The sequence below is a fragment of the Chaetodon trifascialis genome, chromosome 1, assembly GCF_039877785.1.
Source record: "Chaetodon trifascialis isolate fChaTrf1 chromosome 1, fChaTrf1.hap1, whole genome shotgun sequence".
NCBI classification, from domain to species: Eukaryota; Metazoa; Chordata; class Actinopteri; order Chaetodontiformes; family Chaetodontidae; genus Chaetodon; species Chaetodon trifascialis.
In genome coordinates this window covers 15,354,317-15,379,906 of record NC_092056.1, presented here as the reverse complement: position 1 = coordinate 15,379,906, position 25,590 = coordinate 15,354,317, and the positions used below count along the sequence as shown (strand labels likewise).

The window sequence follows — 25,590 nt, the reverse complement described above, 5'->3', positions numbered from 1 at the left end:
TGGGCCACAGTACATGACTGGACGGAATTATCGAAGGTTAAAGATGAAGACTTTTATTATGAATTCTTAGAGCAAACCATCACCGGAAGTATTTGTCGTTATTCCTTGGGCTCACTCTGCCACTACAACGGACCGCGCGCTGCCTTGGTTAGCAAGCGAGGAAGAGGCTAGACAGAAATGGCGGTGACGGCAAGGCGAGCAGCATGAAGTGCTGATGCATAAACAGGATCAAAACTTACGACTGCAAGGACAACGTTGGAAAAATGACAATGACGTCGAAGTAGGACACCTTGTATAACTGTCATTACAAACCTACAACACCTTCCCGGGAGAGTTTTCATCTTGTCAGCGGAGGAGAGAAAATCTCACCGGGAGCATGGCTTCTTACAGCAACCAGGTAGCTAAGCTAGGTGGCTAACGTTAGCCTGCAAAACAACTCCTGCTGCACGCCGTGTAACGTTATTTATAGGTTGGCGACCGACCCTCATTTTACAACTTTCTCATCTAAAATAGTTCCATACTGTAGTAGCAATTTGGCCAGGTGAGTGCTGCTGTTTGAAACACCTGGCTAGTCGTGTCATTGAAAAGGCAAGTACTAAAAAGTGCTTGCTAATGCCCCCCTAAGCCTCATTGAAACACCACCAGCATGGTAGCTAACAGGCCCTCGGTCCCTCCATTCAAATGAGACAGCGCTACTATTTGCTGCAGTTTTTTAAGGTATGACAGCCACGTTTAGCCAAATGACATGAAATCGTGCCTAATCTGATGTTAGTGACACTTTGGTGAGAGACACCACAAGTGTCATGTGTTATATCCTAGTGCTAAGTGACACAGAAAAATGCTGCGTGTATGCATGGCCCACCTGCCCACTGCTGCGACAGGCCTTCCCCAGAGCCCCTATTTTCGTAACTGGTTATAACTGAATATTAGTTTTGCTCTTGGTAGTTAGGAAGCACAACAACGATCTTGTGCGGTGTTTTGCTTGTGATCATTTGCCGTTTAGAAGCAGCTCTGAGCAAGGATATAACCATTTCGTGCTGTTGACTTAGCTTTTAGCAAGCTAACAGCTTTGCACAGGTGGTGTGGTTATACTTTGCAGTCAGTCCGCTAGCTGGTTAGCTAAATACAAATGCGACAGTGTGGGCCCTAGTTGATAGCGAAGGTTTATTTAAAATGGAAATAATTTAGAAACAGGATTGAGCTTGCATAATGCTGAACGAGTGTGGCGTTACACCGCCAGTGTCCGTCTGAATGAGATTGTAGGCAACTTGGCAAGTTTGGTGTCATTTCTGAGGAAGTTAGCTATCATGTGGGAAGGCCCATTTTGAAGTCTTGCTGTGCATACAGAGACATGTAAGACCTTAAGTTTCTAGTAGTTTACTGAATTAAAGTTTGCCTTGAGTGAAAAATCCGCCTAATTAAATAAAAGCTTAGTAGTAGGGATACATGCTTTACCGGGTTCAAAGCTCTGGCTGACAGTTCAAGAATTGGTACATGGCTAACGACCATACTGAGGGAACCCTCACTGAAGACTTCATTCTGCATGCTTTCACGCTTCTTCCTGCCCTCCAAATTCAGTGTTTCTATTGGCTCACTGTTCGGCAAAGTGAAAGCGTGTGAGGAAGCCCGTCTGGGCTTCTTCAAAAAAGCTTCTTTTTTTTCCTGTTTTGTATGACGACCAGTCAAAGAATATTTGCCCTGTCAAATGAATGATCATACATGTACCCACTGATACTGAATAATCCTACCATGATGGCACATATTCTGTACAAATGGCATAGCGTAGAAAAGTTACGTTTTGACAGACAGTTGTGTACATTAACAATTTGGACCTGTGACAGCTACTTAATTTGGTCTGGTTGCCCCATTTCACAGACATTTATCTTCTGTTTCCTCAGTGTAAAATACTTGGCAAATGAATGGAAGTGTTGTTGTCACATTGACTTACTTAAAAAAAAAAAAAGAAGCGTAAGTAGGTGAGTGGAGTAAAAAACACAGAAGAAAAGTTGATGAACAGGTAGGGCAGTCGAGTAATCAGAGGCAGATCAAGATACACTGGCAGCAAAACGGATATATCTTCTGAGTGTGAACGTTTCAAAACAGGTCATTCTGGAAATACTTATTACTGTCCTGCATCTGTAGATACGGAAAGAAAACAATAAAAAAAACATGGCTTGTAAATGCCACACTTAAACTTAAGCTTGGCAGCAGTAATTTCTTTCTTTGGCTGTTAATTTTGGCAGTTAATCATGGAACTTTTTTGTCAGCAATGCCCCCATTGACATTTCATTATTTATTACACTGAACATGGCGATTGTAGTTTCTTCTCAACTCATCAAATTAGCAAAACGGTGTACAGAACGAACTTCCTATTCTCCAGAGATTAAAAATGCAGCCATGGAGAAGTTTCAGAATAAATCGCATCGGCTGTGTTCATTGTAATAAGGAATAAATCATCCAAAGGAATGGCGCGTTTGCAACTTTAAACTGTTGTTGCGACATCTTCTGTGTTCTTGTAATGTCTGTTTAGTTAAGCCCCACATTCTGCCAAAGTATAAATCAGTGAGTTTGATTGCAATCTTTACCACCCACTGTCGGAAAACTTCACACTGTATGCGCAAACAAATCACACTAGCATCAAAGTTCCTTGAAGTTTTCAGGCCAGTCATTCCAAATGCACTCAAAATGAAAATGCACTAATAAATGCAGCAGAAGTATCGCTACAAGTTCAGTAGCATTACTTTGCTGTAGTCATGCTACTTCAGTCCAGACTGAAATGTCTCAATAGCTTTTGCTTGGATTGCGGTTAAATTTGTTGCAGATATTCATGATCGTTATAGTATGAATCACATTATAGTATGAATAACATTGTGGTGATTCCCTGATTTCCTACAGGTCAAATTGCCTTCTTTTCCAATACATATTATCAACAAGACTTATGTAAAGCTCATGTTAATTCCCAGCAGTCTTTTGAGATGCCACACTAACATGCTAAATGTTAAAAGGGTATCATTCCATCTGTTAGCATGCCATGATCATTCATGTTAGCACATGACTGACTACTGAATGTGAAAATCTCACAGTATGCAAAATTAGGACTGAAAGTAATGATTGTTATCATTATTGATTAGTCTACAGATCAATCATTTTGTCTATAAAGTGTCTAAAAGTAGTGACAACTCCCAGAGTCCAAGGTCTTCAAATGTCTTGTTTTGACTGACGAACAGTCCAAAATCCAGATATTCAGTCCACTATCAGTAGAGAGGGAAAACCAGAAGCAGCTGGAAGCAGCGGATCATCAAAATAGTTGCTGATTAATTTTCTGTTGCTTCACTAATCATTGCAGCTCTACACAACATTGATTATGCCACGTAATGGTAGCAGAGAGCCCTTTATGAGCCAACTTATTCATGTCACCAAGAGTAGACAAAATATTAGAAACAGCTCTCAATATAACACAATACAGTTCAATAGTGTCACAAACTATTGAACTGTAGTTCAATAGTTTGTGGGGGGGGGGAGTTTATCTTGTATGTAATAGTGCTAGTAGTCCCCAAGATAATTGATATCAGTGGCTGGGGGGATGAAATTGTCTTTCCAATATCATGCTTTTATTTTACAAGCATAGCAGTTATCGGAGAATCCAAACAACATTTGCTATTCAGATTAATTTAATAGAAACGGCTGGTTGTTTTAAGGCTCATTACTGACCGTATCAATGAATGAAGGTGTGACCACATTGTTGAACTGCTCAGCGATTTTTCTCGTAGCACCTGTCTTTAAGCACAGCAAGTGACTTTGATTCCTTTCTTCCGGTGTCATACTACTTTCTATTTCACACTTCGTAATCATATGTCACCCTCTTACTACATCGCACCAATATGCAGGCACAGACATGCTCCAGAGACTCATTGAAAACTAGTCTGACCTTATTTGTAGTGGTGCTGCGGCATTTTTGCGCTCAGCCAAGTTGTCCATTAATAACTCTGCATTCCGATTTAAGAGAACAAACACTGTAGTGCTGCGTGGATCCCCAGTTATGGTTCGAGTGCAAAGATTGTCTGAGTAGCATTCAGAATTTTGGGGTATTATTACCGGGTTACATTAGAAAAGCCGTGGTTCATAAGGTTCTTTGTCCTACCACGTTGAAAATTAAATGTGTTTATACCTGAATATTCGAATGGCTACACTCGAAGATGGAGTGTAAAAGCCGTCTGTAAAGGGGGGGGGGCGTAATGTAGGTTAAAAATGGGGATAACCACACACTTTTTTAGATCGTCTTGCACTTGGTTGTACATATGAAAATGACACAAATAGTGTTGTATCAAAAAAAAAAAAAAAAGAGCAGGAGAAAGAAGCTCAATCACGGCATATTTTATCCAGCATTGGAAACATGTGGAGAGCGGGGATTTCTGAAGATATCCGACAAGCACTTCTGCTGTAGAGTATTCTCGACCCCTGACTTTAAACAATAAAATCAAAGCTGGAATATTTCTGTATTAGGATAGTCATGCTTTTAATGATTGCCGATAGTGTGAGGTGTGTTACTGTATTGTGTGATTGGGATGTAGAAAACAAGTTAATTGCTTTATGTGTCAGGTGCTTACATTGTCATTTAGAAGATTGCTGAATTGGGCCAACACGTTTTCCACGTGTTGAAGATGGCAGATGTGACCTTTTTGTAACCCTAGAGTCAGTTTTAGGGGTTTCGTCTGTATTTTGGTCAAAGCTGATGACAGTTTTTATTTGACTGATAACTTTCAGTGGCCTACATTTGAAGATATTTTCACTTACAACTCAAACATCTATAAAATGATCAATAATGAAGTTAAATTATATCCCAGAATCAATCTCCGGAACATCCTGTACTGTCAACGTAATTGAAACTTGTGTGACATGGTATCACTAAAAGTGTGCCCCGATGTGTGCGTGTGTGTGTGCACTAGTGGTGTCGTCACTAAACTGTGTTGAAATCATACAGATGGCTAATTTGTTGTAATCCTCAGTCCAAACGAACAGCAAGGGAAGCTTAGTGTGGTACGTGTGGCATGCCTGCAGAAAGGAGCAAAGGGACATTCTTTCTGTTGTGATTGTATTAGCCATCCCAAGGCCGTTGGATTATGGCTGGCTGTTTGTCGCTTGTAGTGCCATTTCAGCAATGTGGGCCCTCGCGTGGGGCCTCATTTGCAAAGAGTTACATATGCTTGAGCTGCACTTTCTTTTCTCTGTGCCTCCCCTTTCACGTTGCATTGAGAGGATTAACGGCATGGCTAGTGAGTTCATTTCAACTTCTCTCCACTGCTTTGTGTTTTGCATGCACATGTGGACACTTACGTGGCACAGTGCAGTGTTTCCCCTGAAGGGTCATCTGTCGGCACAGGTGCAGTACAACTACTGTTGTTAATTATTTTTTCATGTCTTTGATTAACTGAGATCATAGAGTGGTAACAGTAATAGATGATATACTAAATAGACATGATAAAAAAGGGAGATGGTTTGAGCAATATTGCATCATCCACTTGTTTGTACTCCAAAATAAAGGTTGTCCACACAGACACCTCCGAGTGCAAACTGAGTTCTATTGGCAGAACTTTTATGGTTAACCTGATGGATATGAGTACTTGACTTTGATTACTTTTTAAGTTAATTAATTTGAAGCCCATAGGTATGGTGGCGGTGGGAAGCATTAGGAGATCCAGAGCCTGCAAGTAAATGATTTATTATTTTTGCGGCAGGTAAGTAATCTGTCATGCATGTAGGTCAACTCTCTTTCCTCTCCTGAAAAATAATCAATTAATAGATTACATGTCTAAAAATGAAGATTTTGTACCAGAGTTTTCATAATTCCAGTCATGCGTCAGTCATGGCAGATCTCTGGCATAGGCACCGGTTTGCCAGCTGATGTTAACAGGGTACACCAGAAAAAGTATTGTTGTGTTCTTGGCCAGATATTGAAGGAAGCTCAAATTACTTCAATTCTTCTAGATGTAGTAACTGGATTTAAGTTAATTATAGTCAGAAAGTAGGTTATTCACACATGAATACAAGCAGTTTGCAAAATAAACACAGTAGTATCTCTAGAGTAAATAAGTTTGGTGACTTTTTTTAAGCTCATTTGAGGTATCAGTTCAGTTCAGTGATCATTTTTGAGGCTGTAGTTTGCAGTTTAATTGTACAAATATTTCATAATGTGACAAATGTAGCAGTGTTGAATGTGGAAGCAGTCAGCCACTTGTGGCTGGATGCGCCTCTCCTGTAGACAGGTTTTTTTCCTTCTTGCCTTACATTGGCTGACACACCTTTGCCGTCATGTGTGTGGAGCTAAGCAGCCCCCACCTCTATCGGCACCTACGCCTCTGCTGCCCGCCTCCAGCTTCAGCTGCTTGTCAAACACACAAACCTCATCAGCATCTTAGCTTCCTGACAAACTGTCTTGAGTTTCGTTTGCTGTAGCTTTCTTCGCCAACACCCACAAAAGCCACATAAACTGCCCCGTCACTATCTAAGATGAATCGTCATGTAACTTAGCAGTCTAATGTTGGCTAAGGTTATTTAACAAACTGCAGATCTGTTCGGGCACAGTCAACCGATAAAACACGAGAAAAATCAAAAACTTACTTGTTGACCAACTCTTTGGCTCGTACCTGCTGTGTCCCCAGGATAAATGGATGGAGCTACGTCGGCCTTCAGTTTTAGTTTTGTGGCCTAACAGAGCTGAAACCCTGGATGTTTGTGAGACTGTCATTTGTCCACTAAAGCTCCAAGGTGGAAATACTCGGCCATTGTGTTGACTGCTTATTTCACTCATGATATGTCTGGTAGCATATAAAAATGCCACATGGACATGTCTCTATTCTTGTAGTTTTCACAAGCACAAAGTCAAACATCGTTTTCGTTAAGAGGCTCAGGCTGCATCTTTGTTTCAGTCTGTTAAAAAAGTGCATGAAGTTACGAGCATGCATACATGCTTTGGGTTGTTTTGAGGATGAGGGTCTTTTCTATTCTTTGATTCTTTCTATAAGACGACTCACCCCAACCAGCACCTGTTCACCCTGCTGCTGTCTGCCAAGCAGTGCAGAAGTATTCACAGGGTTCCACGTGTTCTGGAAAAAAGCTCAACAGTTTTCCACTCATGGAAAGTGCATGGATGATTAGAGGAAAAGGGAGATTGTAAGATGGATTAATGTTGTTGTCTACTATCTTGTTTTAAGAGTTAGACAGTATTATATTGGGTATTGTGATTGGTTCAGTTGCTAGTGTTGCTGCAGAGAATTGTGATTAAACTCTGGCTTGGAACAATGCTTTCAAATATGTGTTGAGCATTGAATTAATAACAGCAATTAATAATAAATAGGAAGCCAGTGTCAACACTGTCACATGTTGACACTCAAATGTCAACATGTGAGTCAAACTCCGGTTAAATGTTGGCTAACAGTGCTTTAAAAAAAAAAAAAAAACTTTGCTGACGTTGTCTCTTTAAATGAGTGCTGCACGTTTAAGGGAAAATGGACAAAGCTTGACATGAAATACTTGCTTTACATACATACATACATACAATACATGCTTTTTTAACAGTTACTCGCAGTGGGTGGGTTTAGCTGTGGTAAAGATGATACTCAGTTTTACCAGCAAAGCGGCTGAAGTATGATCCGATAAACTGGTGAGTCGGTGACGGATAATATTCCTAGCAATCTCAGCTAACTTTGAATCAAACATGTAGATATATAAAGTTCAGTCAAGAAATATCAGCGGGGAAAATGCTTCACAGAGAAAAATCTTTCACAGAGAAGAACAAATAAGTGTTTGGCACAATCCCTGTCAGTCATACAGTACCAGCTAGAACATTGCTGAAAATGTCCTGAAAAATGATCTCTAGAGTGCCACCATACTACAAAGCAGCTTTACTTTTCAGGCTGTGAGGCCCCTCAGTTCATCCTCCTCACTCCACTACAGCAAAGTTTAAGACTTATTTATTCATCCATTTATATAATTTTTGTTTTGTAAGTAGCATAAATGGACTTCAGCTGTCCTCTTGTGACACAGTCCTGTGTTGTAGAATGATAAATAAATGACCTTGTACCTTGTATTAACACGTTAACAACTCAAAAACCTGCTGCACTGAAAGCAAAGAGGCCTGAAAACAAATCTGAGCTGGTGGTGTTCACGGTTTATGTATAACGCTGCATGACTCATCACTTCTTGTTGTGCTTTACCTTTGTACTAGCTAGCATTTCAGTCTTGGCTGGTTGATGGCTGACTAGTAAGAGCCCTTGCACCTAGATATCCAAACACTGTGCCTTTTGAATAAGCTCCAGTTATGAGATGGAGGGCCTTATCGTTCACCATGTAAATCATTTGACTTTTCACTTCATTTGATCTTTCATTTAAATTGCTGCATGATCTCATGTTTGATTACTTCTTTACTGGTCTTTCAGGCAATTCAAGATTAACATCCAAATTTTATTTTATGACATTGCCTCTTTGATAAATTAATGTATCTGTATTGATTTCTTTCCACAGTACATCTTCGGGGAATTCAGCCCTGATGAGATCAATCAGTTTTTTGTGACTCCACGATGTTATGTTGAGGTAAGGGGTCAGGTTACAGTTTGTTTTTACATCAGCAAATCATTACTGCATGGGTGGAAGAGCAGAATCTACTTTGACAGAAAGCAGCAGGCCTCATGGGAAATATAGATGAAATTATCACAAACATAATCCTAATCCAATACTGAGGCTTCAGTTTCAAATTGTTTTTAAATATTAAGCTTATGTATTTGAACCACAGTTGGTCTTCTTTCCTGCCTCTGTCACATGTCTAAATAACTCTCTTTTTATTTTCAGAAGCTCATTTTTTTTTCTCCTAATTCCTTTTTTTTGTCTCCTCACAGCTTCCTCCGTTCAATGACAAAGTCCCGTGCGTCACTCAGTCTTCTGGTATGTATATTTCACGTACACTAGTTTGTTAGATTATATTTTTGGCTTGTGAAAATGGATTTGAATTCAAATACCCTGCCCTTTTTCAAAGCAGGTCTTAAAGATGTAACATAGACTTGCCCAACAGGGAGATACTTTTCATGTCATTGTTTTTGGCACATATTTTTGGCAGTATACGTATGTTGTTAAGCGTGGATTAGAAATCCCAGTTGACTTTGGCCATTTCATTAATTTTAAGAATACGTCAGTCTTTTTCGTTCTTTAATTTTCAAACCACCAAACTGAAAGTGTAATAGCAGCCACCTGTCTTTGAAATGGTACCCGTTTGCACATGACATTTGCCTTACCTTGATTTGTATTGATTATTTAGGAAGTTACTGCACTCCTGCTGTACCTTATATTATGGAGTCTATGGGACTGCAGGTTTGCGGTGAGTTGAGGAGTCCGACACCCTGTGGCTTGACTAGCTGTTGTTCGTTTGCTGTAAAACTCAAACTCCAGGTTTCAAAAACTGGTGGCTTTCTAAACCTTGCGCCTGTATTCTTTCTCTTGCCTGTTGGTAAAATCTGTAGAGCTTTGCATGCTCAAGATGCTGTCAAGTATCTTATCTTTTCTTGCATATAATGCATTTTCACCACTGCAGGGCTCAGAGTTGAATTAAAATCAGATTGAATTTTCATTTTATTTAACGATCATAGCTTATTTACTAAGGACATAGTGATGGTCTTATGTGGATGCTAACATGCGTGTACATATTTAGCCTTACATGGTTAAGGTTTTACTTCTGAATGCATTTTACTGCCTGAAGTGTGATTTCAGTAACACTAACAGAAGACCTAATCACAGTAGAGGAGGTAACTGCTGTTTTCATACTTAACCCCTGCAGAACATCAGGGTTTACAGTTTGGGCGACCAGTCAGCTGTGTCATGATGAAAGTCTCTTGGATGATTTTTCTGATTTGCACTTACTAATGTTTCCTGTTCACCTTCTCACTTTGTGCCTCTCACTGCATTATCATTTACTATTTAAGCTGCCATGCAACAGATTTTAACAAGACAATGAAGTACATTTGTTTTGTAATGATGACATATATTTGTTTGTGTACACTGTTGTTCTACATTGGAAGGAGTTAGTGACACTCTTACATGCTTGTATAAAAAGTACTCAGTTTTTGAGAAATACTGCATTTTGATTTACATTATTGACACAGTTAGTTATGAATTCAGACAGTTTCAATTTGGCAGATCTCTAAAATATATAAGATATTTGAAATGCATCTTTTTCACTCCAACTTCATTTCACAAATCAGAATATTTGCACTAGTAACATAATGGCTTCATTTGGAATAATTTGACAGCTAATTTGATAACTGTGTTGATCAGATGTCGCCATCAGAAAACAAATAGTATGTATTATATAGTTCATTTATGTCTATTGATGACATTTTGAGTCTAGGTCTCAAATCAGAAAATATAAAATGTAACACTGCCGTCACAGTTTTAAGTTTTGCACAGTTGGAAATCTCTGAATCCTCTAAAACTGGACCTGGCCATTTGTAAAATAATGTTGTATAAACTTAATGTTTGAAGATGGGTAGTGCCACACAAGAATGTGTAAGGTAGGCCTGTTATGTCTTCTAGTATGCCATCGTTTGTCTTGTTCTGTTTTGCTTGTATGCTCTTTTCATGACTTAAATCTGTGTACATTAAGTCTTGGTAAGCCTACTTTTAAAGGAATTAAAATGTAGTTTTTTATAGCAAGGAGTTATAATAATACCCCCAGTGCCTTGTTACTAAATGTTAAGTAGTTTGGTGTCAGTTGAGTCCAAACAGCACAATGTGGTTAATGACTTATGCAAAACGCAATGCAAAGTTTTTTGTGTAAACGTTTCACACGTATAGATACACTGTGAAGGAAATACTTCAAACAAAATTCCTCATTCTTGCAGTCTTTTGAAAAGCTAATAGCAATTTTCAATTATTATAATGTCCACTTGTGATTCTCGCCCGGTTTTGCATCAGCACCTTGTTTAAAATAGTTTTAACAGAAATGGTAATAGGACCACACACACTTCTGTTACAGTCTGGTCTTTTGAAGGCTGACTGCTACTTGTTTGGAAAAGAAACAAGCCCCAAGACTATATTGTCTCCCTCTGCCTAATTGGAAATCAATGTTGGATCACCTCACTTCTGGATTTGTTAGCAACATTCCTGAGAATCACACAAGCCCAGAAGGAATGTGGTTTAGTTGACTATAGACACAACAGTAGTTGTTGGAACCAAAAATAGGTCCAGCATGATTTTTTTTTCTTTCTGTTATGTCTGATCCTGTCAGAGAGCTCCCATGACCCCCTTTGGGTGATGGCATACTTGTTCAGAAAAATGATTTTGAAACAAACTCAGTAGCAGAGAGCATAATAGAACAGTGTCTGATTTTTAGATTTAGGTTGGATTTGAAGATACATTTTGTGTTTCTAATTGGTTGAACTGTTATCTGCAGCAGAAGACTATCAGCGCATTGAGTTCGGCGTTGACGAGGTGATGGATTCCAAGCCTATCGGGGTGAACGATCCTTTGTGCAAGGTGTCGAGCACCCTCAACCCCCAGGCTCCAGAGTTCATCCTGGGCTGCCAGTCGGCCCAGAAGGCCCAACAGACGGCTCCTCCAGTAGCTGATGTCACTGATGGAACCCACTTCAATTCGCTGGATGGCCCCGACTCGGAGGCCTCAGCCTTGGACAATCACCAGGCCTGCCAGGACATGGATGGACTCCCTGGCAGCCTGGGACAACGAGAGAGGAAGAAAAAGAAAAAGCGGCCGCCGGGGTATTACAACTACCTGGACCCATCAACTGGCTGCAGCAACAACAGCAGCAGTGCAGCAGATGGGACGCCTGTGACAGCACTGGTGAACGGACATGCACTAGGTGGCCCGCACCACATTGCTGAAGATGTGGACGGTAAGGCATTGTCAGGGGCAGAACTTTCCAGCCCTGGACCTGTCTCGACAGCTGCATCAGCAGCTGCGGTGGCAGCAGCCAAGTTTGCCCCCACATCCACTGCCAATCAGAGGACTTGTGATAGCCCTGATGACTCTTCTTTGGACTTAACAAGTGGAGCTGCCTCGTTATCAGATGGCAACAATGCAACTTCTTCCTCTTCATCCTCTTCACAAAGCAGAGAGATGACAGAGGGGCCGAGGACTGCAGATCAGCAGCCAGATCATTTGGCTCCACAAAGCCCCGAACTTTCAGATACTTCACACAGCCCCCGCTCCAAATCACCTCTTCCTCCTTCAGCTGCTGTGGCCACCCCCGCTGTCACCACTTCCATTACGACTACTGAACTGGAGGGAAGGGAGTTAGCAGACAGTGGGGTGGCCAATGGGCTAGCAGAGCCTGAGACTCCTGTCAGTGCAGATGGCCACAAAGAAGACTGTGAGAATGGGGAGCAGGCTCAGCAGGTCTCCCTAGACTCTGCTGCCCAGCCGGTAGTGACAGAGCAGGCCCATTCGCCTGTGATTCCAGCTGCACCTACTGCCAACCTCCCCAAATCTTGGGCTAGCCTCTTCCACAACTCCAAGCCTCTGCCTGGGGGCCCTCAGGCCTTTGTGGAGGTAAAGAATGTTGTGGAAGTTGTGCCTCCCTCCCTTGCAGAGCCAGAGCAGCCTGAGAAAGCTGGGGAGGTTAAAGATGGCCCTGTCCACGTATCAGAGGATCCTATGGCCCCTAAGCTTGCAGGTATTATATGAAGATGCTCATACGCGCATATCTTTATAAATAGCCCATCATACATGTTTTTCAGCTTAGTGTTTTGCTACTGAGATGTGCATTGCTGCGAAATTCACACCCCCTCCACTTGGTGGCAATGTCGAGACAATTGTACTGTTCCTACTCCTTGTATTCCCATGTTGTCAGCTTTTAAAAATTTGATGTTTTATAAGAATAGACGTGGTACGTGAACAGATTTCATTAACTGCTAATGATAATCTTAGATGTACATATTCAGTTTTAAGCTGCTCAGATTGCTCAATAACACCTTGCTACAGGGAAATGTTACATGCATGTTGCTTTCACGTTAAAGAAATTCAAGAAATGAACACTAGATGGTGGTGCTACATCCAGAATAGCTGTCAAATATGAAGTCGTTAGTCACTTTTGAGAAACCCACTTTATGTCATTGCCCAAAGCCATTATAAGTAGGCTGGAAATACCCCACAAGGCTCACACCTTTGAGGAAAGGAAAGCTATTGTACTTCTTTTTCCTCAACTGATGTGGGGATTCTGTTATTATCTTATAGGGGCATCTTTCTTTCCACAGTATACCTGAGTGTCCCCTGTAAGTGTAATGTTTAAAGAGGAACAAGAGGTTGTTGGACCATTATTTCAGCATGCAGTATAGAGGCCATGAAATATGTTTCCTTTGCAGTAGTGAAAAGCCAAACCTTCCATCTTTAGCTGCAATTTAAATCTAATTTCCCCCTTCAGATGTTTAACTCCAAGAAGGGGAGACACAATCCCCCTGTGAATACCTGTTTCTTTGGGACATGATAGCCTGACACATTTGCCGTTCAAAGACAGAGTAAGCATGCAGAGTCAGAGCCTCAGTACTCACTGAAGTGAAACTACATCATTTTGGCCAACAGAGGAGAAAATCACATCACATCGATCAGATCATGCTGGAAAATTGAAGGGAAGAAGCTGTGGCCAGAAGTTGTGGTTTGGCTTAATGTGGAAAAGGATCAGATGAAGTGAAGACATAAACAACACAGTTTAGTGAGAGATCACGCTGGCTGTCATTTATTTAAGAGCCTGCAAACAGAAATAAGATGCTAAGTGTTTTGGAATGCCAAGTCATTATGAAAAGTGTTTTTGCAAGTGGTTTTGTCTCCAGCAATGGGACTCTTTTGTTTCTTAAAAGCAGTGTGCAGTATTTGAGATTTGTGTATTTAGACTATCTGATTATGCTGCATTTATGTACACATGTTTGGGTTGCTGTATAGTTGTTCTCTCATCGGGTAGGGAAACATACCAGAGAGCACCTTTCTTTCTGTCCGACTTTGGTGTTGAGTTCCACTTTAAACACAATTACGATCAGTCAAAAGTGCACATTTGCAGCACGCTGTCTCTCTTCTATGGTGCCCAGCACTTATCGGACGTAATTTGAGACAGATAGTTTTCATTTTACAGTCACACCCTGGTTGTGCTCATGAACAAGAAAACCTTATGGCTATATGTGTTTTCGCTGCAGAACATAGTTCCTTAGCTTGATAGCAATCAGTTATTACCAGTTTGCTGCTTAAAACACTAGAACTAATGGCATCACATATACTGAAAAGTGCCAGTAGGTCGTATTGACTTGTTTTCTCTGTGTGTTTTCTGTGGGAGAATGGTGCAGCATTCTGAGACAATAGACTGTTATTGATGATGCCATTACAGGCAGATGGAAATTTGTCCTCACTGTTTTGAGTGCTGAACACTTTAAGATCCCACACAGTTTTTATTTGAATATCTTCATTTGGTAGTGTTTAGTCTGCTCCAGTGTTATGCATCGCTTAAGCATAGCTTCATGTGCTTAGAAATACACCAGCGCAGAGCCACAAACCAGCTGTTTGTATAGTCTATATAACTGATTGGATTGAATGAAATGAGAAAAACATTGCTGAAACCTGCAATAAGCCCCAGCACTGCCATAAACATTGACTTTTGTCTTTTACATGTAAGCTACTTTAGCTACCTGAATATTTGCATGCCAGTGTGTGTGGCACAGTTTAAAGATGGTCAGAGGTGTGTAGAATCTCAAATGGAGACCGGAAGCAGATCTGAAGTCATCATTAAATAACAGATAATATGCTGGCTAAACACTTGTTTGGAAAACGAGCCGCTCTCTTAAGTTCACACAGCACTCCACAATGCAGCACTCAAGTAGAATTTCCTAATCCAGTGTGTAGTATCAGTATGCTGCACCTTCCTCCTCCAAGAGAAGTGATTAAGGTATTTGTGGGTGAGCACGACCCACCGGCACTTTTCGGTTTGAATACTTGATACTTTTTTCTTCTTTGCTCTAAAACCGCATTACCTAAGGATATGTTTCACTAAAAATTCAAGCACTGGCATGATAATTGGGTTATAATTAACAGAGCTACATAACATTAATGGAAGAGAAATGGGTCAGTTTAAAACAGGTGGTTCCAGAGTAAAAGGCACTCAGTGAATGGTTTGTTGTGATAATGCATTTTTTGGTAAAGCAATATTTGAGTACATGCTTGTAAATACAGGGGAAGGATGTACAAGGCTGAACGTGCTAATGATGTATTTGTGTTATCTAATATGTCATTCTTGGTCTTGTCATGACAGCTACAGAGACAATTAATGATGTTTTCATTGATCAATTGTGTAAAATCGTCCACGTTACCATGGGAGCTGTGTTTTTGAATGGCAGTCTCCCTTCCTAGGCGTGGTACAGCGAATCCCTGCTCCTGTTCGGACAGTTTCTTGTGCTGTTGTCACAAGAGGCAGGAATAGAAGGAGGAACATTTGTTTTGTGAAAATGAAAACCCACCAATGATCAGCTATTATATTCACCACTTCATAATCATGACTGAAAGCATGCACTCACAAAGTCATGCTGACCGGGGTTTTCATTGTTTGTTGGAGTTGTTCGGGGTTCCCTGTTTAAGAAAGTTGTGTTTGTTTGAATCCCCAGAACTTATTGAGAATGTGAAGTTGATACATAAACCAGTGTCTTTGCAGCCGAGAGGACTGATCAACAAGGGAAACTGGTGCTATATCAACGCTGTATCCTTTCAGTCTGCTTTTGATGCACTTGGAACTTTTATGTTTTAACCCTTTGGGACTCTGCACCACATGTAGATGTTTGGCTTTGGGTCGCCTCACTAGCTCTTGTGTTGGTGATAAGCCAAACACCACAAGGGATAAATGGTGTCAAGTTGTGTGTAGAGTGCTGAAAAAGACATTAGACCGTCCTTTCAGTTTGATTGAAAAATAATGCAAAATGTTCAATTTCAGCTCAGATTTTTTCAGCTACCAAACACCAGGGCTTTCATCAGATATAAAATATAAAAGCAGCTCGGCTTGTAACGCTCCCTACACACCGTTTTCCTCCCTGACTCTGAGCGTTCAGACCCTGCAGGCCCTGATCGCATGCCCTCCCATGTATCACCTGATGAAGTCCATTCCTCTGCATAATGAAACACAGAGACCATGTACCTCCACACCCATGATGGACAACTTGTAAGTAGCACTTGTGCAAGCTAATGCAGAAATGTGTCTTGCTCCGAGACGTCACAATTGGCTCTTTCTGTCTTACAGCGTGAGGCTGGTGAATGAGTTCAACAACATGCCCGTGCCATCTAAAGCCAAACAGCAAGGTGAGAGGTTCGACAGCACGTGCAGACACGCTTAGTTTCCTTTTCCGTCAGCAGCACTGATATTGTTGATTTGTGTCCACAGCTGTTGGTGATAAGGTCATTAAGGACATTCGACCCGGTGTCCCATTTGAACCGACCTACATTTATAGACTCCTCACTCTCATCAAGTCAAGTCTCTCTGAGAAGGTGAGCCATGCTGGATCTGGATCTTACTTGTACTCACTTACACAAGGTGTTTTTAATGGTCACACGCTTTGAATGCACCTCATCTGGAACATACAGTGCTTGAAGGGAATGTTCTTCTTGTTTTTAATGCGCATTTTTCAGTTCAGAATTTGACAGCTCACCTGAATAAAGACAATTCATGCATTACACATGCTGATTCAGGGCTGATTTAATGACTGAAATAACTCAAACCTGATAGAAATGTTTATCTTTTGGTTTTTAATGAGGCTGACGCTCACCCTGTCTCACTTGTGAAATGCTCTTTCCTGTCTGTCTACCTCAGTGAATGCACTTTAATGTCTGCACACTAGTGTTGTATTTGACAGTAAGCATTCTTGCTTAGTGTTTTAATTGGTGCTGATGTCCTGGTGTTCCACTCGCAGGGTCGACAAGAGGATGCGGAGGAGTATCTTGGCTTCACTCTTAATGGATTGCACGAGGAGATGCTGGCATTGAAAAAACTAATCTCGCCTCAGGAAGAGAGTAAGCGTCTTTTACCACTTCCATATCAAAACCGTGCCTCAGGCAGATAAGGTCGTTACAGGTCATTTTTAATTGAATTCATCTTTTGCATATCATTGCTATTCTGTTTAAGTTAAGGGTGAATTCCTTATCTTTCTGCATAATTAAACTGCAGCAAAGAAGATGAAGCAGTCAGGTTTTGTCAGGTTTTTCTGCTACATTGTTGTTGATTTTCAGTGAAATAAAAACCAAAATGAAAACTAAAGATATCATCGACAAGTTCGGCAACAGGAGCCCTAAAGTGTTTACTAAACTGAAAAGGAAGCCATTGCAACTGAGCAGGTGTGACCTGACAAACCTGAGCTTTATTAACAGTGGAGAGTGTGGTGCAGTGCGCCCCACCACACAAATCCAAATTTCAGCTTTCAAGTTTCAAATGAAACTTCTATCATCAGGCCATCGCAGTCTTGTTTGAAGTGCTATTGAACTTACTGCAACCTGTAAAAGAGCTGATTTTACTTCAAGGCAGTTTCAGGTAGTTTGGTCATTTGACCTCTGATGTGTTTTTTTCTTCTTCATATGTTTTGAACAGAAGCTCCCACGCCCAACGGGCCAGAATCCCAGCCAGGCGTGGAGGAAGATGTCGCTGGTAAGGAGGAAGAAGGCAGTGAGGACGAGTGGGAGCAAGTTGGCCCCAAAAACAAGACTTCCATCACTCGCCAAGCTGACTTTGTCCGCACACCCATCACAGATATATTTGGTGGGCACATCAGGTACGTTGATGGATTGCGGTGAAGATGTTTCAGAAATATGTTTTTATGTGCAGTGAACATAATGAGGCCTGTGTTTAGGAACTTTTTTTGAATGTTTGATTTACTTTATGCTTTGATTCTTAGAAATTCCATAACACAGCTTTGTCCTCTTGTTGGTTGTGGCCTCTATTCCCAGTTAATCCACTAACCTCTGTGGTTAGACATCTTCGGACTAAAAGTTTAAGACCTCCGTTAATGGTGGCGTCACAAATCAGTCGGCCGCTGGCCATCTCCAGCTTTAGTTCACCGAGCACCACAGTCCTTCAGAATAACAGCCGCTGTGGACTGATGGTGGTCACAAGTCTCGCCAGCAAGACGTGGGGCACACATTTACAAACAAAGGTTTTAACTTTCAGACAAACCTGAACATTAAGGACTTGTGTGGGTGTAGCTCGCTTAAATAATATGTTCTGTGAGGTTCTGGTCTGGCACAGTCCTGGTCTACACTGGTAGCACAGTATCTTAAAGGATTACTTTCTCAGAAATAGTTGCAAGCAGAGAGACGTGGAATTCAGCTGTGTGTGTTGACAGAGTGCGGTGTGTACGCCCACAGAGCTTGGCAATAACCTGTGGATGTTTTTAGGCACTATTCTGAGTAATTGGTTTGTGAATGACAATGTGGAAATTAATTTTATCCAATTAAAGTCTTGTAGCGGAAGCATTCGACCATCAGGAGCAGCCAGGATATTACAGGCGTGTTGCATTCAGGTTATGCTCAGAATAATAGAATTAATAGAGGTCAAGTCATTTCATATTTCCAGTGTTAATCGTTTGATCATGAAGAGCAACAGATGCAATTCTACGATTATTGTTTATACTCAGCAATGCAAGTTATGGAAATAAGTAATTATTTTGGATTTTGGAAATTTTCCTAACCTGTCTGAATGGTGCACGATCATTTATGTGTGACTGGTATTTCTTGTATCTTTTAATGTCTATCTTGGCATTTTGTTACTCTCTCAGATCGGTGGTGTATCAACAAAACTCTAAAGAGTCGGCGACTCTGCAGCCTTTCTTTACCCTGCAGCTGGACATCCAGTCAGAGAAGATCCGCACTGTCCAGGAGGCTCTAGAAACTTTGGTGGCGCGAGAGTCAGTCCAGGGCTACACTTCTAAAACCAAGCAGGAGGTATGAATAAAGTACAGTGTCAGTGTCGCATGTTATCAAATTACAATGAAATTTATACACTAAGAAGCTGCTGTTGGTTACTTTTGTGGTCTTTAAGTATATTTACTGTGGTGGCATTTAAGTACATTTTGGGGGTGGGCAGATGTATTGTTCAAAATGGATTTCTGATTCTGTTTCACAGAAACTTTTCAATTCTTGGCCATATGCACTGATGTTTTGATAGATGAAGGTTAATATTGGCGACACCTGGTACACAGACATGCATCTTCTTCGAATCTCTGAATTTTCTTCACAAATATTCTAATTGTTTTTTGGCTTTGAGTACACAAGATGTCAAGTCTACTAAAGAAAATATCTGAAACTGGTTCAGTGAGTGAGCATTAAGCTGAAACAGCGGGTGATGGGAACATCTGCTCTGCAGCTGTCTAATGGGCATCTTTGTAATAGATAAACCTGTGGTTGAGCCCTGTGTCATTTTACAGACAGTTAACTTTGGGCTACAGCCTGGATCTTGTCTTTTGTACCTTTTTAAAAGCCCCAAAATGTAATGATTCAGGAGTCACTGCTCTGAAGAGCTCAGCCAGCTCTTGCATTTCAAACAAAATGTTATTTGTTGTTTTGTACTCATCTCGTTGTCTGTGCTCTTTTGTTTATAAGTTTATTGGGTTTTATCTTGGGTCTACAGTTCCAAATAAACTCTCAAGTCTTTTGATGTAACTTTTATTTTCTCGAGTAGTATTTTATTACCATCACGCTGCGTTCTCTGACTGCTCGTCTCATCTTTTTTTTGTCCTGCTTTTCAGATTGAGATCAGTCGGCGGGTGACTCTGGAGGAGCTGCCGCCTGTGCTGGTGCTCCATCTCAAGAGATTTGTTTTTGAGAAGACTGGAGGCTGCCAGAAACTGACCAAGAACATTGATTACCCCGTTGACCTGGAAATCAGCAAAGGTATGAAAAACCAGCTCCCCTCCTGGACACTTGCAGTGTATGCATAAACACTGTTGTCAACACTTCATAAATTCATAAATTACAGTTTTCACTGTTGTAAAATTCAACGTGATTCATGCAAAAACATGCACACATGCCAACAATATATAAAAAAAAAAATTGCCTCGCTGGGGGACAAAGTTATCAAACACGCATAAACAGGCTTCTCAATTTTAGCTGTAGATAATTAATTCCACAAGTTGGCCAAATTTGACCTCAAGTGTCAATACGATTTACACTCTGAAAAAGATTCTTCCCCATAGAAAGACTAATCCTTTTGATATTCAGACAGACAGAGTGGTCTTTCTTAAGAGGGATGATCTGCTCAGTGTGGCCATGACTCATGAAAGTAACACATTATGCAGCGATCAGATCAGGTTGCAAAAACATCATAATGCGTAGCTGAAGTGAGATAGCTGTAGACCTCCGGGGAGGAATCGGCTTCAGAGGGAATCACTAAGACGATGTTACTGTGAAGTTTTTTCACCATTTTGTACAAAAACTGATATTAAAATGAAATTGCATTTTTTCTGAGCTCTACTATATATGATGTAACGTGAATTTGTAACATTTCAAAGAGTATGCAACTCGAATGTAGGAGGTAGGTGCAGTTTTTCAACATAAACCTCTCAGATTGCTGCGTTTGGACTTCCTCACTTCATGAGAGCTTTTAAAAGAAACAGTGTTGAACCTTCAGGCTCCTCTGCTGTTTAATTGACTACCCCACCTCAGCATGAAGGCAAAATTCATGTCTGTTGAATTTTCTGCCGTGTAAATCTTCACAGGCCACCAGCACGATATGTTGCAACACATTCTGTATTTGATTATAATGAAAGCAGTGTTTTAGATCTTCTCGGTCTGATCAGTGGATTTCCTTACAGATCTCTTGTCCTCTGGAGTGCGGAGCAAAATTGTGAAAGGCCAAAGAACTTACAGGCTCTTTGCAGGTGCGTTTGTGTTTTGCTCTGCATGTACTTCAGTCATATCGTCACATCGCTGCAAAAGGTTGCAATGTTGTTTTTGTATCATATTGCCAATGTGGGAATTGTTAATTCTCCATGCTGTGACTCCTTCATCCACCAAAATAACGAGAGTGGCGGTCCCTCTCTGTGTTGAACCTGAATACTCTGGTCAGGAAGTACTCTGGGATCATAATCAATGATTAGAACATTTTTGGAATACAGGCTTTCCAAGCATTACTTCACTCAGCTGGAGTAAAAACCGTTTGTAATAAATCAAATGTTGACGAAAATGTGCTAATACATCAAACAAAAATGGTCAAACTAAAGGTTATTATAATGAACTGTGATGGATTTGGATTGAGTTACTGTGTATCACTCTTTCAGTCCCATGCCTGAGATCAGTGAATTAAAGTCATTAACAGAATAAGTTGATATAGATAAGATGGCATCTATGGTTTTAGCTTTGTGGTCAACCTTCAGGCTGCTGACACTACAGTGCCCAGGTTTGAAGTCACAGAGGAGTAATTCCATTTAAATAAATATCCCATTTCTCTAATGTCTTTTCCCCATGTCTCTCAACTTAACCAGTTGTCTATCACCATGGGAACAGCGCGACAGGCGGTCATTACACCACGGATGTCTTCCACATTGGTCTTAACGGCTGGCTGCGCATTGACGACCAGACAGTGAAGGTCATCAACCAGTACCAGGTGGTGAAGCAGACTGCAGAGCGCACCGCTTACCTGCTGTACTACCGCCGCGTCGACCTGCTGTAGACACACACACACACGCACACACACACACACACACACACACACACATCCTAACACACACGCAAGAATACCCGAATATATTCACAAAACGCACACAAAAACACACATGCTCAAAATGCACTTGTTGACATTACAATACATCTACACACGACACGAACACACACACCAAACTAATGAACAGGAACACTGCCCAACTTGTTCTCTTGCAAGATTTTCCTCTTCTTCCCTCCTGTCCCCGCTTTCCTGAGAACCAGCTTTTCCTTGTCTCTTATTTCTTTTTGGAAGAAGAGAAACAAGCTGCTTTCACGAAGATTTCCCTGTGACTGCTCTCTCTTCTCTGTGCACCACTGCTGTTGTTTCTTTTTTTTTTTCCTGTCTTTTTTTTTTGTTAACTTTTAAAGCAACAAGGAAGGACTGTTGAATAGACAGAGGTGGGGTTGGGGTTACAGGTTAGGACCTGAGACTCACCTCTGGCTGAGCCCACAGCTCAGCTCAGGCGGCAAACAGCGGACTCGCACACAGGAAGAACTACCTACCACAGGCTGCAAGTGGACTGCGGGGGTGATTTCTCTCGTTTGAATGACCTTTTTAAGGAAATAACCCAGAAATATCATCGTTTGCCTTTTAGTAAAGGAGAACTGTTGGCCTAATGAATTTGCAGCAATTTAAAAGCCTATTTGAATTTGCCCTAGTGCATTGAAAAGGCCCAGCACCAGCATTATCATGAGTCTCTCCTCCCAAGGCCAGATCGTCGTCACCAACAACTCCTCCTCCTCCATTTCCTCACTTTTATGATGCTTTAAACTCTAGGTACAACTTGAGCCATCAAAAACAGGGGAAAAAACAATAGGTGGTACATTGAATGAGAACCGAACAGCTTCCTTGTTTGAGAGATCCTTGTTATGGTATCTGGGTTTAGATGTAGAGAGACTATCTAAAAAAAAAAACAATATTAATGCGCTTTAGAATTTAATAACAAAATAAGCTTCTGTGCACAGAGTATAAACTGATTGATTACAGTATGACAGGCAAATGCATCTTTTGCAAATATTTAGATTAAAATGTAAAAAAAAAACAACTAAAAATATAAAAATCTAGCTGAGTGAAAGCTCGCTTGGGTCCGAAAGGACTGCGCTAGTTTTTCAACTCAGTTCTTGCACTGGAGAGATGGCAACCAATCAAGACAGATTCCACTGCAAAACCTGCCCTTGTTTACTTTGTACATTTCCTTCTCGATCCATTCATTTGTTTTTCCTTGTCTTTACTTGTCTAAAGGTTCCACCTGTGTATAGGTGGCTTATCAGTGTAGTTTTGAGCCACACCACCCCTCTTACCCCCCAGCTCAGCAGAAAGCGGGGGCTGCCTTAGGTTCAGTGTGTGATGTTTTTCCACTCAGTGTACAAGTCTAACCCTAATCAGGCGCCAACAGCAAGTCTAATGTCTGTGAAGAGTTAGGGGAATGTACCTGACACCTATGTATTTACTCTTTTGTGGCTCAGCATTTCCTCCTAGTGGAGGGAGTCTGAGCGTCGAGGGGAAGTGGGACTACATCTGTGCTAAGCTCTGCATAAAGACCCCGGTCACGTGCACAAAAGAGAGCGTTTGCTTTTGTTGAAGATGTTGATTTTTGGATCATTCATTGATTGTGATGATTTTTGTTTGAGTTACTAAACAATCTTAGTTTTGTTGTTTGTTTTCTTTTTTGTCATCGATCATTTATTGGATGTCCCCCATGCTCTCGCTCCCTTCAGAAAAATATGCTTGCATTTGAATTGGTGTTTGAAAAGAAATTACACAGGCTAAAGCACAACAATGAATAAAATTGAACTAGTTCTTTGCTTGATATTTATTTCCATTTTGTCATTTTCTCTTTTCGGAATTAGTTGGGGTTTTTTTTTTTTCCCCCTTTTTTTGCACAAGACCCATTTCATTCCAACCACCAGTATCCAAATCTCAGTATTAACACTTTACAAAATGCAAGTATTTCCACATGAATTAGGCTGGTGTACTCGGACCGTTATCCACAGAAGTCCTGCTTTTTTTTCTGACAGACTTCACTTCCTCACACGTAGGTGTCAATTAAAACAAGGTACACAGGTGAGAACATGGTGTTCCTACATTTTCCTGCTTCAGATCAAAGAGATGTTACAGTGTAGAAACAGTTTTCCTGTACTTCAATAGCAGCGCAAGCATTTAGCTCAATCTAACACGTCCCGTGTCACATCCAGTACTTTAGTGCAAGTTCACAAATTTTAGGTTCAGTCTTCAATTTGAAATTCAATTTAGGTCACATTTGTATCAAAATTACAATTTCACATGAGATGTAAATTATTTTTAGCTTCTATGTGACATAACCTCATGATGTGGTGCACAGTCTCAATTGACTTTTTCTTGTGGGTTTCAAAGTCAGGAACCTTTCCCAGGTAAACCAAAGGACAACATTATACATTACACAGCCCTGACTGCCTTCCCCTCAGTGTACAAGCGCATCTCAAAAATTTTGAATGTCATGGAAAAGTTCAAACAGTGAAACTTTCATATATTTTATATTTATCACTCATAAACTGGAATATTTCAAGCCTTTTTTTGTTTTCATTTTGATAATCATGGCTTACAGCTCATGAAAATCAAAAATCCAGTATCTCAAAATCTCAGAATATTTCACAAGATCAATTAAAAAAAAAAGATTTATAGACTTCTGTAAAGTATGTTCATTTATGCCCTCAATACTTGGTCCAGGCTCCTTTTGCACGAATTACTGCATCAGTGCGGCGTGGAGGCGATCAGCCTGTGGCACTGCTGAGCTGTTATGGAAGCCCAGGTTGCTTTGATCGTGGCCTTCAGCTCATCTGTATTGTGTGTCTCTCATATTCCTCGTGACAACACCCCATAGATTCCCAGTAGGTTTCAGGTCAGGCAAGTTGGCCAGCCAATCAAAGTAATACCATGGTCAGAAAACCAGTTGTGAGTAGTTTTGGCACTGTGGACAGCTGGAAAAGGCTCTAAAGTGTCCTGGTAGATGGCTGCATTGACAGTGGGCCAACACCAGTAGATGACATGACGCCCAAATCATCAGTGACTGGACGCTTGACACTGTACTTCAGGCAGCTTGCATTCTGTGCCTCTCCACGCTGCTTCCACACTCTGAGACCTTGTTTTTTCTATTTTTTTTTTTTTTGAGCTGTAAGCCATAACAATCAAAATCAACAAATGCTTGAAACATTTTGGTTTACATGTGATGAGTTTAGAATATATTCAGTTTTCAGTCTCTGAGATAACTGACAAAAAATAATTCAAAATCTGTGAGATGCACTTGTATACTCCAACTTTATTTTGCCTTCTCCATCCGAGGTCTTGTCGCCATGTCTCGTCACAGTCCGCCGCTCATTCCACGCAGGACACAGAGGCATGCTTACATCTTCATCATGTATAACTTTAATGATAATTCAGTTGTGCTTCTGACTTTGTAGCCATTTCTGCACAAATTGTGACATTTGTTTATTTGCATATTTTCTTTCCCCCTTTTGAAGAATGTTCTGAGAGCCGGGACTTGGACACCTTGAGCTTTCTGTTGTATAGTTTTATCTCAGTCTTTCATGGCTGGTCAGGAAATGTGCTGGTGAAATGCTTCAATAATGTCTCTTTTCAGTATGTGCTCCTAACACTATTGTCTGCTGGGAATTGTTGGGATCTTGACCTAAAAACAAAAAAATCTATACTGTCTTTTAATTTTAAGCCTCCAGCATTCTATTTTGTTAATTGTTCAAATAAAGGATTGTGCAAAAAGCAGTTTGCTAATGAAGTGTAGTCACAAGACTACTTGGCTTTCTTAAAATCCTGAAAACATCTGCAGTCTCTACACTCTGGACTGGCCTACAGAACAATGTGCACAATAAACCAAAACAACAAAACGA

The 25,590-nt window shown here is 40.8% G+C and overlaps 1 protein-coding gene across 4 annotated transcripts; it reads left to right on the top strand.

The window, feature by feature from the left end:
• The first annotated feature begins 107 nt into the window (after positions 1 to 107).
• On the top strand, positions 108 to 25,590 carry usp10 (ubiquitin specific peptidase 10). Of its 4 annotated transcripts, none has more exons than XM_070992987.1 (15): positions 127 to 397; positions 8,521 to 8,589; positions 8,892 to 8,937; positions 9,308 to 9,367; positions 11,441 to 12,676; positions 15,642 to 15,733; positions 16,080 to 16,189; positions 16,268 to 16,326; positions 16,409 to 16,512; positions 16,935 to 17,034; positions 17,606 to 17,786; positions 18,789 to 18,954; positions 19,758 to 19,902; positions 20,823 to 20,888; positions 21,492 to 25,590. In XM_070992987.1, the coding sequence occupies exons 1-15, from the start codon at positions 377 to 379 to the stop codon at positions 21,677 to 21,679; spliced, it is 2,643 nt and encodes an 880-aa protein (XP_070849088.1). In that variant the 5' UTR covers positions 127 to 376; the 3' UTR covers positions 21,680 to 25,590. The 4 variants fall into 4 exon arrangements, with proteins under 4 accessions (XP_070849250.1, XP_070849168.1, XP_070849088.1 ...); XM_070992901.1 differs by having other exon boundaries at positions 130 to 397; positions 11,438 to 12,676; XM_070993149.1 differs by lacking the exon at positions 9,308 to 9,367 and having other exon boundaries at positions 108 to 397.